The sequence below is a fragment of the Talpa europaea genome (genome assembly GCF_964194135.1).
Source record: "Talpa europaea genome assembly, chromosome: 4".
Taxonomy (NCBI): domain Eukaryota; kingdom Metazoa; phylum Chordata; class Mammalia; order Eulipotyphla; family Talpidae; genus Talpa; species Talpa europaea.
In genome coordinates this window covers 100996679-101012665 of record NC_140070.1, presented here as the reverse complement: position 1 = coordinate 101012665, position 15987 = coordinate 100996679, and the positions used below count along the sequence as shown (strand labels likewise).

General features: G+C 43.5%; 1 protein-coding gene across 1 annotated transcript; it reads right to left on the bottom strand.

The window, feature by feature from the left end:
- Positions 1-4019: 4019 nt before the first annotated feature.
- On the bottom strand, positions 4020-10949 carry ADPRH (ADP-ribosylarginine hydrolase; the record flags this gene model as incomplete). Its single annotated transcript, XM_084232671.1, has 3 exons — positions 4020-4434; positions 5460-5820; positions 10637-10949. 3 exons carry the CDS (start codon positions 10947-10949, stop codon positions 4020-4022), a joined length of 1089 nt encoding a protein of 362 aa, XP_084088797.1.
- Between the last annotated feature and the right edge of the window lie 5038 nt (positions 10950-15987).

The following is a 15987-nucleotide window of genomic DNA, read 5'->3' as shown; positions in this document are numbered from 1 at the left end:
TTGGCTCTACCCCCTCCTTTCCTGACCTTATGTGTGGGTCTCAATTCCACGACTAGCTTTCATCTTAAATTCACCTCACAGCTGTGAGAAAGTGAAGATAGGCCTCAAACTTTTGCCATCACCACCTCACTCCTGCATTTCATTTGGCTTTCTCTAAGGAGAGATTTTCTAATTTTCACTAATAATTAGAATGGGGTAGAGTGTGTCAAGAAAAAAAACCTTTGGAAACACATAGGTCTGGGTTTAAACTGCAGTTCAATCTCATCCAAGCTGTGTGACTTTGGATAGGAGAACTTTCTGAGCTCAATTTCTTGAGCTGCCTGAAACTGGGCAACCTCTTTCTTCCTCCATTTTCTTCAAACAGAAAAAGTCTCATCTACTCTTTAAGTGTTACTTTTCCCAATTCCCAAACCTCAAAGATGAAAAAAATGATGGCCACATTATGCCACTCTTGCTATCTCCTGCCCTGTGCCCTGTCTACATGACTCCTATTTCCTTCCTTGCTTAGCCAGACCCTAGTAGCTATTCCTGGAGATGTTGGTCCTCAGTCTGGCTGCCTGTGAAGTCATCAGAATCTTCACTCCTTTCATAGTCTCAATAATTCTGCAACTGTTTAAAAAAGATGCACATTCACCTGCACAGAAGAGGAATAGAGAATGTGGTGACTGAAGATGCTTGGAGGGGAGGGAGGGCATGACATCAATGTTTATTTTGCAGATATTAAAAATTTGTCAAGACTTCTAGACAGCATCTAATAATCTTAGGTAATTTTTTATATATTTTTATTTTAACATTTATCATTTTTTACAGTTTTTAGACAATATTTGCTTCCCCCCACCCCCTCAGATTGAGTCCCCATAGAATTTCCTTCCCCAAGGCACCCGTGCACCATCACCTCAGTCCCCTGTGCTCCTCCCTCCCTCCCTCTTACCCCCTCTCCCTCCTCCTCCCCTGCAGTATGTCTCTGGTTTACAATTGTCTGTTTTTGCTTTGTTGTGTTTTGTGCTCTAATTATTATTTTTTTACACTGATGTCTTATTTGGTTCCCCTATATTCCTGTTATGAGTGAAAGCATCCGATATTTTTCTTTTTCCTTCTGGCTTATTTCACTGAGCATAATTCCTTCTTGCTCCATCCACATTGCTGTGAATGGCATGAGTTTATCTTTTTTGATTGCTGAATAATAGTCCATTGTTTATATATACCACATCTTCTTGATCCAGTCATCTATTTTTGGGTATTTGTGTTGTTTCCAGGTTTTACCTATTGTAAATAGTGCTGCAATAAACATAGGTGTACAGTTGCTCTTTTGAATCACTGTTTTTGTATAATCTTAGGTAATTTTATGCACAATCTATTGTTTTTCAGTGCACAATGTCAACCTGAGAGAAATGATCAGGCTGTATTCTAACCAAAGGGGCATTTATTTGAGAGCACAAATCATGATTTGGGTACATGACCAAGGGACAGTCCAAGGTTCTGTGCCATCAGGATCAGTGCATAGGAGAGTTTCAAAGGACCAGGCAGGGACCCTGCTTTTGGTTGGATTTTAACCTTTTGGATTGGTTCTGAAGTCCATTTGTCTATGCATGGTTGTTGGACAAAAGTCTCCAGACAAAAGGCTACAGTGGAGGTGGGAGGTCTATAGTCATGACCAGTGTCTTCTAAACTCTTACTGAAGTTTGCTATGATGATTAGTGAGGATCTGCAAAGCAAATGTAAGAGGATCTCTAAAGAGTCTTTTTCTGTGGTCTCCAATTGTAGCTAAAGACCTGTAGGGGAAAACAGCAGATGCCAAGCCCCCACCCTCCTTACCTGACTCCATTCTTGCCCCCACCTCCACCACCACATTTTAAAGAGACTGGAAGGATTTGGAAAGTCTTCCTAAGAGTTATGGAACTGCTCCGTTATCAGACCTCCCTTCTCTACCTCCCCCAGCTGAAAACCATGGATCTGAAGGGAAAACCATGAGAGTTGTAGTTTGTGGGGTTTTTCTCCTTCCCTTTTTAAAAGGGGAGGGAAGGTGATGCTCTTCCTTACCTTCAAAACAAATCAAATGAGAGGACCAACCAACTGAACTAAGGGTGACTTCATGAAGGTGACAATGGCGTCCGTTTCAGAGCTGGGCGTCTGCTGGACAGTCTGGTCTGTCCTTAGGGTCTATTTGAGGGGTGGGGGTGTAAAGACAGCCATGGGTGGGGCAGCCTGCATTCACCTGTGGCCCTGTCCAGCAAAGGTCCTCCCCTCTTATGGAGCCTCAGAAGAACGCTGACTGCCGTCTTTCCCACCCATGAGGATGGTCTGAGGTCAACACGGGGAGAGGAGCAAGGAACCCCAGAAGGGGAACAGGAGGAGTGGAAGAAGTTTCCACAATCCCATTTCTCTTCTAATTCTCTTAGGCCCAGGCTGGCCTGATAGTGGGGAGGAAGGAGGGCATCACATTAAAGTTTTAGAATTAATTAAACGGGACTGGGATTCTCATTGGGATTCTTCCAGTTTTTACTATTTTGTGAATTGTAACCCTCCACTCTTAAAAACCTGCCATTCTGACTGGCTGTCCTGCTAAAAAAAATCTGTTCTTGGTTGTATTATTTAAAATGATATGTTTGGTTTCTGAAATATATAAATAAAGAAGGAATTTTTTAAGCAGAAAAAGAGCTTTGGAATATCCTTCATTTATTTATTTAAATTTTTTTTAAAGATTTATTTTTTATTTATGCAATAGCTAGGATACAGGCCAGAAGCACAGGAGGGTGAAAGGATTCACCAGAGACAGAGTGGGGAGTAGAACAGGCAGATGGACCAAAAGCACTGCTGAGGGGAGCAGCGGGCGAGACAGGAGAAGTCTGCTGCGCTATGTGGGAATCTCCCTGGCTGGCCGGGAATCGAACCCATGCTGCAAGGCTGCAGACAGCTTCACAGCACTGCGCTCAATCCGCTGTGCCACCAGGGAGGCCCATGTCCTTCTTTCAAATATAAAAGAATGATAAGTCTTGTGCCATTGGTGGAGTCCTGCTGCAAACACAGTTAGAGGGCTGCCCTGGTGGCTGCAAAGGGTTAAGCACAGCAGTATGAAGCTATCCGCGCAGCCCGCAAGAGATCCATCCCCAGCTGGCCAGGGAGCTACCGACATGGCACAGCAGACCTCTCCTGTCTCTCCCACTGCTCCCTCAGAAGTGCATTTCAGTGGATCTGCCTGTTCTGTTGCCCACTCTGTCTATGGTGAATCCTTTCACCCCCACCCCCCGCACCCCTAGCCTGTACCCCAGTTCTTGTATGCATAAATAAATCTTTAAAAAAAAAAAAAACACCACACAGCCAGAATCTCTCTTAAGTCAGCACATAGGCATGGTGAAAGAACCAAATTCTCCATCTCTCCGGCACCTCTTTGGCCAGACGACAGCTGGCAATCCTGAAGTAGAGGGCATATGAAGCAGATGTAGAGCTGCATGTTGAAAGCATTCATGTCAGCACAACTTGATGTCACAAAAGTCAATACTTTTTGAATGTCTCTCAAGGGACAGGCAGGGAGGCCACAGAGAATAAGACACTATGCCTCACAAGGAGCCTGCAATTGCCCCAGAAGAGACATAATCCCCGTCTCACTTCCCCATTCTCCTACCAGTGCTTCCTGGAATTGTCTCCCACATAAACTCCATGTGCTCAAATCTTTGTCTCAGGTTTACTTGGCAAGAAACCCAATTTGAAATAAACAGAAAAAACTTAGTCCAAAGATGAGATGATGAAAATGAAGACTTTAATATATTTATGAGATTTCAGACTTGGGAGACACTGACCCCATCACCTGAAATTAAAGACTCTTTGGGATAAGAAGAGGGATAGATTCAGGGAAAACAGGTCAGCTTGGAAAGACTGGATTTTAGGTATCCAAGGGACAAGTTATCTCAAAAATACCTGAATACAATGTTAAACCTCTTGACTTTGGAAAAAGTGAAAGAAATCTAACAGAAAAGGAACAACACCCAAGGAGAAACCAACAGAAATGAGTGTCACATTCCCTAATGGGCAATTCCAGCATCTTCCTTTGACCCAAGAGAATATAAAGCCCTAGCTGTCTCTTCTAGTCGGTTTCTGTACTCAAGTTTCTCGTAGTTGGAGGGACTCACTCCTTTAAACCCATACATAATGCCCCACCAGCAGCCTGCAATGACAGCTGTAGAATCACTGTCTCCACCGTGGAAAAAGGCTCTGTGGGCAAGCTGCTTCCAGGAGTCTCCGGCAGCCAGGATGGCATCGTATGCAATCATGGGGGCATCGTGGCCGCTGCTGCCGCCCAGGCCTGAGTAGCTCACGGATTTGTAGAACTGATCCCTCTCCTTCACACCAAAGGGCTGGGGGAAAGTAGGGGCTGATTTGCCATCCAAAATCCCTCTAAGTTTTAAGTATTTTTCCCATTGGTCTTGGAAGTAAGACCTGCAAGAGGAAAGAAATCTATTGAATTGAAAATAAGAAACTCATAAGGAAAGGTGCCAGATGGATATGTGAGCAAAGGAAATTCCAAGATGATTTCAACTTCTTATACTAATATCATAAACAATGGAAAAAAAAATCAAAAGAAGCTATGACATTCATTCAAAAACTTGCTAGGTGTTGATATAAACAAGGCATTCAAGTCTGTGGCTAATAAGGAAGATATCTATCAAGTTATAGGTGAGAAATAAAGGTTTTGTTTTTCTGAGTAGTCATGTTACCTTTCAAGAGGGGAACTTTCTTTAATCTGTCATTATATATTTTATTATTTTATCTTCCTAATATAAATTATATATATATTTAATATAAATTATAAATATATATATATAACATGACTGGATATACATAACAGTGAAATGATTACTCAGTCAAGCTAATTAACACATCATCTCATACATCACACTGTTTTGTTTTGTTTTTTGCCCCCAAGAAGGAATTTTGGAACATTATGACCAAAGGAGATATTAGCGGAAAGCCTCTGGACTTTTTTGTTCTAAGAAAGGCAACGTGAAGCAAACTCACAGAAAGAGGAAGATGTGGTCTTAGAACTTATTAATTAGTTAGTGGAAAAACCTAATTCTTGTTTATTCTAAACTAGGATTTCCAAACCTTGCTTGTGTGTCAAGACAACATTGAAAAAACAAGTTTCAGGAGATGAGAAGGAACTGAATTCACCTCATTCTAGAATAATCACAAGAACTATAGAAAGCTGGAACACAATAAAGGATCTTCACACAAGAGGGATGTGCTCACTAACATGCTCACTCAGCTACTTTGTACCAACCACTGCCGAAACTGAACTTGAAGTCCTTGGCAGGTGCAGGAGTGCCACCAGATGCAGTAGAGGGCAAAAGTGATGGTGAGAAGTGTGACAGTTGACATGACCTAGGAATCTTAGCTATACACATGCACGCTTGTGGGCACACAGATTTCACCATTTTCCAGCAGCACTGGACCTATAAACTCACCAGTGTTGAAGATTCTCCTCCACAAAGTAGCCTGCTTGGACAATGTACTTTTTTGCTTCTGGCAACATCTCCATCAGTCCTTTTCCCCATTGCCTGGCTGGCTTGCCATTCACAGCATAGGCTGTAAAAAGAGCAGACACAAGGGCTCCCAGGTAGCCTGTGGGGTGGTGGTGGGTCATTCGGCCGCTCTCGATGCTTACCTGCATCAGTGTGTCTAGCTGGCTGGGGTGAGGGAACCTGAGTCCAATGCACATGGCCCGCATGGCAGCCCCACAGCCGCCCTCGTGACTGTTGAAGGGAATCCTCCAGCCATTAGCTTTGTCGGGTTCCAGCCGCAAGGCATTACTCACTGAGGCACCACCTGGGGAGAGTCAGATAAGGCACAGGGTCACAGGCTCTATGGAACCAAAGCAAAGACCCAGCAGAAGAAAAGAAGCAAGCTCAAACTCTGTCTCCAAGTTTCTTTGACAGAAAATGAAAGCCAAAAAAAATATGATGATGAGCACGGTCAAACTTTAAACCCTAAGCCAGCATTGTGCCTTATATTATAAATACGAATCCTCTCTTATTCGTGGTTTCTCCTTCTGCAGTTTTTGTGGTGCAAAAATATTATATAGATATTTTGAAAGAGTCAGAGAGACCACATTCATACAACTTTTAAAACAGTAGATTGTTATCACAATTCTATTTTATTATTAATTATTGTTGTTAATCTTTTTCTGTGCCTAAGTTATAAATTAAACTACCATTAAGTATGTATGTACTGGGGAAAACATAGTATGTATAAGGTTTGGAACTATCCATGGTTTTACACATCTTGGAACTCGTCCTCCGTGGATAGGTATAACTGTTAGCATGGTAAGAAAAATAATAACAGGCCTCCCTGGTGGCACAAAGGGTTAAATCACAGCACTATGAAGCTATCAACAGCCACTGAAGCATGAGTTCGATAGTGGCCATGGAGTTACCCACATAGCGCAGCAGACCTCTCCTGTCTCACCCGCTGCTGGGCTCATCAGTGTATTTCTGTTAATCTGCTTGTTCTGCTCTCCACTCTTTAGGGTGAATCCTCTCACCCCTCCCCCCACACCTCTGGCCTACACCCCAGCTCTTGTATGCATAAATAAATACACATTTTTTTTTTAAAAGAAAAATAATAAGAGGAGAAGATTCATGTAGAGAATCTTTGGCAATTATTATGGAAACATCACATTAATTCAAAAAGGTAGGTATAACATATTAATCTCTTTTAAATGAATAAGCTAAAGATCAGAGTTGAAGAACCTTGCTGAAAACCATGTAACCAGCTAGTCTGTGGCTTTGTCAAAACCATCAGACTTTATTTTTTAAAAAATTTATTTATTTACAAATGGTGCTGGGAAAACTGGACCACCACATGCAAAAAATTGAAACTAGCCACTACCTTTCACTGTGCACAAAAATCAACTCAAAATGGGTAAAAGAACTGGACATAAGACCTGAAACCATAAAATATATAGAAGAAAATACAGATAAAATACTACAAGACATACAACGCAATAGCATCTTTAAAGACTCATCACCCAAAGCAAAGAAAGTCAAGGAAAAGGTAAACACCTGGGATTACATCAAACTGAAAAGCATCTGTACAGCAAAAGAAACATTAACCAAAACAGAGAGACACCCACTGATTGGGAAAAAATCTTTGCATTCCAGTCAACTGATAAGGGACTGATCACAAAGATATACAAAGAACTCACCCGGCTCAACAAAAACAAAATAAACAATCCAGTCAAGAAATGGGCAGAAGAACTTAAAAGACATTTCTCCAAAGAAGAAATGCAAATGGCCAACAGGCATATGAAAAAATGTTCAACATCCCTTATCATCAGGGAAATGCAAATCAAAACCACATTGAGATACCACCTTATACCAGTAAGAATGGCACATATCAAAAAAAGCAAAACAAATGTTAGCAAGGGTATGGTGAAAAGGAGCTCTCCTACATTGCTGGTAGGAGTGCAAACTGGTCCAACCACTATGGAAAGCTGTCTGGAGGTTCCTCAGTCTACTAAAAATGGAGCTACTATATGACCTGGCAATTCTACTCCTAGGGATCTACCCAAAGGACACAAAAACACTGATTCAAAAGAACACCTGTACCCCTATGTTTATTGCAGCACTATTTACAGTAGGTAAAACCTAGAAACAACCCAAATGCCCCAAAATAGATGACTGGATCAAGAAGATGTGGCATATATACACAATGGTATATTATTCAGCAATCAAAACAGATAAACTCATGCCATTCGCAGAAACATGGATGGAACTAGAAGGAATTATGCTCAGTGAAATAAGCCAGAAGGAAAAAGAAAAATCAGATGGTTTCACTTATAGCAGGAATACAGGGGAGCCAAATAAGACATCAGTGTAAAAAAATAGTAACAGCACAAAACACAACAAAGCAAAAACAGACAATTATAAATCAGAGACATCCTGCAGGGGAGGAGGCGGGAGAGAGATCAGAGGGAGGGAGGGAGGAGCACAGGGGACTGAGGTGATGGTGCATGGGTGCATTGGTGAAGAAAACTCTACAGGGACTACACCTGAGGGGGTGGGGGGAAGAAAATACTGTTTACAAATGAGCAATGATGTAAAAAATTTTTAAAAATTTAAAATTAAATTTAAAAAAAGATTTATTTATTTACGCATACAAGAACTGGCCAGAGAAGTGGGGGAAGGGAGTGAAGGATTCACCAGAGACAGAGTGGGGAGCAGAGCAGATGGACCGACGGAAATACACTGCTGAGGGGAGCAGCAGGTGAGACAGGAGAGGTCTGCTGCACCATGTCGGTCACCTCCCTGTCTAGGGATTGAACTTGTACTGCAATAGCTGTGGATGGCTTCATAGTGCTGACTCTTAACCCTTTGTGCCACCAGGGAGGGCCCCCAAAACCATCAGATTTTAAACTCAAGCTCTTTGAGAGCCCAATGAGAACTTGACAAATGTTGCTCCTGAATGTCAGAAAGAGGTGACAAGTTCTAGTGTGAAGAGCACACACTCAGAAGAGGAGTGATGGATTCTGGGCAAGTGTCCTTGGTTTGCCTCTATGTGCAAGCAGGAATCAGGCATATCCATCTCCCTGGCCTGCTGGGCGCTGAGAATGCAAAAGTGAGTCAGAAACAGCAGCAGTAATACATGGTGTGGATCATTGTTCCCTGATAGTAACTTAATTGCCAATGATGTCATCCATGGCAAAAGTGGACACAGAAAACTCTCCATTTGCCAACCTGATGAGCTATCAGATGTTGAGAAAGGCTAAACAAAGACTGGCTTCCTTAGATCACCTTGGGGGATGACTGGAGGCCCCTGGTTTAGTATGTGTGTATGTGTGGGGAGGGGAATTCATCAGGGGCTATATGAGCTAAACTGTTTCCCGAAGTTCGTATGTTCAAGCCCTAATCCCTAGTTAACTTGGAAGGTGACTACATGTGGAGATAGGCTCTTTAAAAAAGATGAATGGGGCCTCCCTGGGGGCACAGAGGGTTGAGCACCGCGTTTGTGAAGCTGTTCGCAGCCTCTGCAGCGCAGGTTCAATTCCCGGCCGGCCAGGGAGAAATCCACATGTCCCAGCACACCTCTCCTGCGTCGCCCTCAGTGTCTTCCGTCCGTCTGCCTGTTCTGCTCCCTGCTCTCTCTCTGGTGAATTCTCTCACCCTCCCACGCGTCTGGCCTGTACCCCAGCTCTTATATAAATAAATTAATTAAAAAAAATGAATGGCGCAGCGGTGAAAGTCTCAGTACTGTCAAGCTATCGCCAGCCACGGTTGCATGAGTTTGATCCCTGGCCAGGGAGCTGACCCACATGGGAGCAGACCTCTTCTGTCTCGCCTGCTGCTCCCCCCAGCAGTATATTTCATTAGGTCCACCTGTTCTGCTCCCCACTTTGTTTCCAGTGAATCACCCTCTGCACCTTTGGCCTACACTCCAGTTCTTGTATGCAAAAATAAATAAAAATAAATCTTTAAAAAAGAAAGAGAGAAGATGAAGTTAAAATAAGACCACTAAGACCTTAATTTAATATGACTGGTATCCCTATAAGAAGAGAAAATCTGAACACAAAAAGAAATACCAGGGATGTGAGCGTAAGAGGAGACAGGAGGAGGTTAAAAAGCCTCAGAGGAAACCAATCCTGCCAACACCTGATCTCAGACTTGTATCCTCGAGAACTGTGAGAATAAAATGCCTGTCCTTTAAACCACAGTCTGTAGATCTTGTTATGGCTCCAAGCTGCCTAAAACAGGAGGAGAGGCAGGTCAGAGAGGACACATAAAAGGGGGTCCTAGTGGCAGCAGCAAGCTCCCAAAGGGGTAAGAACCACTGTTGTGTGAATCTAGAACCAGAGAGGGAATCTCTACAAGACCCTTTCTGTTCCTCTTAAAAATATATTTTTTTCTCTTTATAGTTGTTCATTATAAAAAAAACTTTAGAAAATACAAATAAATAAAAAAAAAAGTAAACAATTCTGGGGCCTCCCAGGTGGCGCAAGGGGGTAAGCACAGCATTGTGAAGCTATCAGTAGCCTCTGCAGCATGAGTTTGTTCCCTGGCCAGCCAGGGAGCTACCCACATGGCGCAGCAGGCCTCTCCTGCCTCACCCACTGCTCCCCTCAGCAGTGTACCTCTATCAATCTGCCTGTTCTGTTCCCCACTCTGTCTCTGGTGAATCCTCTCACTCCCCTCCCCCCGACCCCGCACCTCTGGCCTGTACCCCTGTTCTTGTATGCACTGCTGAAGGGAGCAGTGGGTGAGTCAGGAGAGGTCTGCTGCACCATGTAGGTTGCTCCCCTGGCAGGCTGGGGGATAGAACTCGTGCTGCGGAGGCTGCGGAAAGCTTTATTGGTTGCGTCTCAACCCCTTGCGCCACCAGGGAGGTCCATAAATAAATAAATCTTTAAAAAAAATCTTCCCATATCAGTAGATATTTACCTAATTTTTAGATAAAATTTATCTAGCTTAAGGCTGCAAATGTGTCCCCATGATTAAATAAATTACGGGACATTTAGGTTATTTCTATTTTAAAATCACAGCTACAAAACTACTGTCTTGTTAATATTTAAATCTCAATCAACATTTTTGATACTTCCTGCGCCTGCTTTATTTTCCACTTGGCTAGGATCAACACTGCCTGTGCTTACCTGGTGACCGACCGTCCATGTCTTCCATGCAGTTTTGGTAATTCTTAGCAAGGAGGGAATACAGTTGGTCCAAGTCTGAGATTTTCCCGGCTTCTGAGAGAGCTTCTGCTGTGGCAAGGTGCATTACTGTGTCATCACTGACTCTCCACTTCTCCACATCGATGGCGTCCAAGCCACCAAGCTGGGCCAGCTGCTGGTGGATCTTCTCCCCACTCCGGAGGAACTCCCACTTCCCATTGAAATATCCCAAGGCATCTCCAGTTGCACTCAGCACCATGGCAGCCACATACCTCTCGACTAGCCCCTCACACATGCTGAGGGTGTCTCTGGGGGAGAATTTAGACACAGGGAGAATACAGACTCAGGGAAAAAAATCACAGTCCTATTTACATTTATGGACACTGACTACTCATCAGCACAACATAAAGTGCATCTTATTTCATCCTCACAATAGTTCTATGAGGAATGTGTAAGGTCCATTTTACTGATAAGTAAATAGAGGATCACAGTGATAATGCCGTTTCATAACTGTTAAATGACTTGTCTTGGGCCATAGAGCTTTTAAGCGGCCAGGCCACGATACCAAAAGTTCACCTGACTTCAAAGTCCATGATTTTAACTACAAATCCATTTTACCTCTTTGAGTGGCAAACCCATTAAATTCCACAAATCAAGTCAAATTATCATTTTCTCTTCTTGGTTGGTGTTTGACCTCCTTTACTTAAATAATTGTACTTTCCACTGGTGTCACCATGCACGGTTCAGAAAGCACCTGTACATTTTCCAGCTCACTAGTTGGCAGGGATGACCATGTATTTTTCACAGATAAGAAAACCATGGCTCAGAGAGAATAAATTCACACTACCAGGAGGTAAGGGCACTAAGAAGCCCAGTCTTCTGAATCTAGAAGAATCTAGGCCACTCTGCTTCAGCACATACCTTACCTTGGGCATTCTATGTGCCTCAGCCTACACAACCATAAAATGGTGACAAAAATAGTAACAACTACCTGGGTTTATTGTGTGGATTAAATGAACTAATTTTGCCAAACTCTTAGAACAGTGCTTACCACCAAGTAAGCACTATTTTGATTATTCATACACACCAAGGAAAATAATTTTTCTATTATTAAATGAGAATACTTTTTCCCTACAACCTTCCTTTCAAAAGCAATATTTAATTACTTTCCTTCTAAATACCTGGCTTCTAGAGTCTTAGGATATTAGCTAATATTCATTCCATAAACCTGGTGCCAGTCAAGTCCTGGTTTTCCTGTAGGTGCATTTCCAGTTCCCCAATGGAAATCTATTGTCTTGGCATTCTCACCCAAAGCCCTCCCCACTGCCCCACTCCACTCACCCACGCCACTTGCACTTGCCAGACTTTCAAACACCAATGAACTAGCTTATTCTTTCCTCTGCCCAAGCTCCTTCTCCACCCAAGATATCTTTCTTCCTTACCTTAACCCTTTTAATTCAGGGTTTAGTTCAAGTCCTAGGGTTTCCAGGAGTCCTTCAGCTGCACTGCTGTGGGCCAAAGAGTGCAGGTTGGCAAGAACCTGGGAAGAGTAAATGATAAAGATGGACTGAATGTACCATCTAAGTTAATGACCACGCCATGTTTCATATAAGATATTTATTAGATATTATTTACATAATTTATTATTTATAAATGATGCCTAGGAACTGGAATTCTGGGTTGCTAGACCTGACTGTGCAAGAATAAGTTAGGTGGCTGTGGATCAGCAATCTACTTATTGGCGGGGTTGGGGGATGGAGACAGCAGAGACAGGGACTACAGAAGCTCCCTCCCCGCCCCTACCCCCTCCCCGCCCCCCCATTCCGCACTAAGAGCTTCAGAGCTCAAGTGTAGTTGGTTTCTGAGAATCAGCTTGTGACAGCGTGTACCTTCCTCTCTGAAAGTCCTTCTCATTCCACCTAAAGTGTGTTTCTGCAAGCGAGGGCGAGGGGCCCTCACCCTCTCTTTTGGTGAGAAATTCTCTGTGTGATATTCACACGTACTGCTGCAGCCGCCGGCTTTTAGCTGTTTATTCCTCAAATTCCACTTAACTCTGGCCTTTTGCATTTTTTGCCTCGAGCTAGACGTTCAGAACAAAGATCTGGGTAGCTACTTCCCCAAAGTCCTCTTCTCTACCGTGCGTGTTGGGGCGGGAGTGGGGGTGGGGTGGGGCGAAAGGGGGGGCAAGGGCGGGAGTGACAGTGGGGATCAATATATAAAACACTTTCAAAGCAGCGCCAAGCACAAACCCTGAGCTGCCGGCCAAGTTCCGGACGCGCCCCCGCCCCGCAGCTGGGGGTTCGGGGTGAAGGACACATGGTCCCCGCCTGGAGCAGCGCGCGCACCCGGCGGGGCTGGGCGGAGCGCACCCCGCGGCCCGGGGGGCCGCCCCGAGGAGGGGTCTCGGGGGCGGGGGCGGGGGCCGGGGTGGGGCCGGGGTGGGGCCGACCTGGACCCCGCCCGGGGACGAGCGCGATCGGGTTCAAGGCCGCGTACCTGGGGCGCGCGCGGCTCTAGGGCAGGGTCCGGGCCGGAGCTCCCAGTCCTGGAAAGGTCCTGGTGGCTCCCGAGCGCGGCACCCCGGGCGCACCCCGCTGGGAGCCGAGCACTAGAGCGAGGCCGAGGGGCGTCGTGGGGAGCTTCCCGGAGCTCCGCGGCCGCAGTGCCCGAGCGGAAGGGAGGGGACCTGGGTCACTGTGGTTCGGGAGGGGCGGGGCCGCGCTTGGACCGACGTGGAACCTGCCTGGTGTGACTGTCGGTGACTCAGGTGTGACCCCGCACGCCTGACACCTCGGTCTTTTCCCTTTTTTTTCCCCCAAGATTGATTTATTTATGCATACAAGAACTGGGGTGCAGGCCAGAGGTGCAGTCTTTTTTCCTGACCAGTTGTTCTGGGTTGGTGAACCAGTGTGAGGCCACTCACACTGGACACTGGTTACAGGGCATGGATAGTGGCCTTTGTCAGAGTTCTGGGCCCGTGGCCCATAAAAGCGGGGCAGTTATAGTATCTCCCTCTCTTCGTGTGGTTGTTAGTTTTTAAGCTAGTTAATTTTAACCCACGTCATTTATCTCTGAGAAATAAATCAAAACAAAACAAAACTAAGATTATATTTTGCCTGAATAAATTAAGTCACTTTTATAAGGAATTAGAATCACCATATGTAAGTCCGCTTATCTGAGTCTCCAAAATTTAATGTGCTGTGCCTCTTTTTTTCCTCACCAAAATGACCCTGGCTTGACCTGGAAGTTTTTCATTGAGATAGACTTTCTATGTAATGAAATGTACTCATTTGGTGTGTTTTCCTAGAGAAATACCAAACATGTTCACAAAGATAAAAGTTCCTAGATGTCCCTTGCAGAGTTTTCTTGAATAGCAGAAATCAAAAATAATATGAGTATGAGTTACCTTTCCCTAAATTATGGCACAATTATGGGATAGTTAAAAACCATTTAGATCAGTAGACTTTGGGTAAGTAAGATCACATGGGGAGACATTTTGCTCAGTAAAAAAATGTCAAATTTTAGAATGAGGAATATATGGTTGTATTTATGTGGGGAACAAAAGAAGTGTGTGTGTAAATATGCACCAAGTTGTTAGTAATGAATATAATTTTTTATTAAAGGATTATTTATTTATGCATACAGAGCTGGGGTATAGGCCAGATGTGCAGGGGGTGAGAGGATTCACCAGAGACAGAGTGGGGAGCAGAACAGACAGACCCACTGAAATACACTGCTGAGGGGAGCAGCATGTGAGCCAGGAGAGGTCTGCTGAGCCATGTGGGTAGCTCCCTGGTGGAGGATGGAACTCATGCTGTAGTGGCTGTGGATAGCTTCATAGTGCTGAGACTTAACCACTTACACCACCAGGGAGGCCTCTGTAACGTCTATAATTACTTCTCAAGAGACTAATGTGAGTTTTGGGGGACTAGAAAGAGAGGAGGATAAACTTTTAATCCTTCAATATAATTTATATATGTATACGTAAATTTACAAATGAATTTATATGTATATACACATATATAGAAACATAAAGCACATCCCACCATTGTGATTGTATATACTTACAGTCTTTATCTTCTGCACATATTTTGAAAAAAATTATATGGTTTTGTATATACAATTTCATATCCTTTTGTTTAAACACTAAACTTTACACCATAGGCATTTGTCTGTCACCCGAAAGAGTGGGTCATTTGCCCTCTAGAAAGAATTCACCAGAGAGCACTAGATGTAGTTGAGACAGGCCAGGCTTTATTAGACTCATGCCTAAGGGAGCCAACTCTGGAAAGGAAAGATGAGATGCCCCAAATTGTTTAGCTGGCAGTATCCTACCAGCTCTGGATTTCTTTTACTTAGGTCATTTGGAATAGTACTGATTATTTTATATAATTGATTCCAGATTTTCAGTTAAGATAATGCCTCCAGAATAAACCCCCTTTCAAGTAGATGCAAAGAAAGATGAGACCTGGTGCTCAGTCGCTTTCCCCCACACTAGGGTCATGGTTCAACAGGAGGAAAATAGAAACACAGACAATTGAAAAATATTTGCCACAACATGGGCTTGAGTGTATGCTTAGTTTAATGGTAGAAGCTAAAAAAAAAAAAAAAAAAAAAAAAAAGCCTGAGCTAACAGGAAATGGTTACTAGTCAGGGCCCCTTGAACTCATTAACAGACACAAAATAAGAAAAAGATTCAAAGGAAAACATACCACAAACAGGACTCAACACGCACTTATTGAAATGAATTTAAATAGGTTTTTAAGGAGAAAATGGAAGAAAGCTAGCAGAGGATAAATAAGTAAAAGCAGCTGTTCACATATCATTTCATAAGACTAAGGGAACATCTGTGATTAATTTCATGTGTCAACTTGACTAGGTAATATTTGGTCAAAATTTTTACTAGATGTTTCTGTGAAGGTATTTTTTTTAGATAAAATTAACTTTGAAATCAGTAGATACTGAGCAAAGTTGATTATCCGTAATATGAAGGGGCCTTATTCATTCAGTTGCAGACCTTAACAGAAGACTTACCTTCCCAAGGAAGAATTCTGCCAGCAGACAGTGCAGACACTGCTTTCAGACTCAACTCTCACCTGTGTCTCCAGCCTATGGCACCCCGCCCTGAGGATTTTGGACTTGCCAGCCTCCACAGTCATATGAGTCAAATCCTTAATCTCTCTCTATCGAGAAAGAGAGAGAGAGGGGTAGATAGATTATAGAGAGGTTTATATTTGACTATGTATACATTATAATCTGTTGGAGAATCCTGACTAATACAATGTAGGGGAAAAACTTTTCACTGTTCTCCTTCTATTAATAGTTTCTTTGCA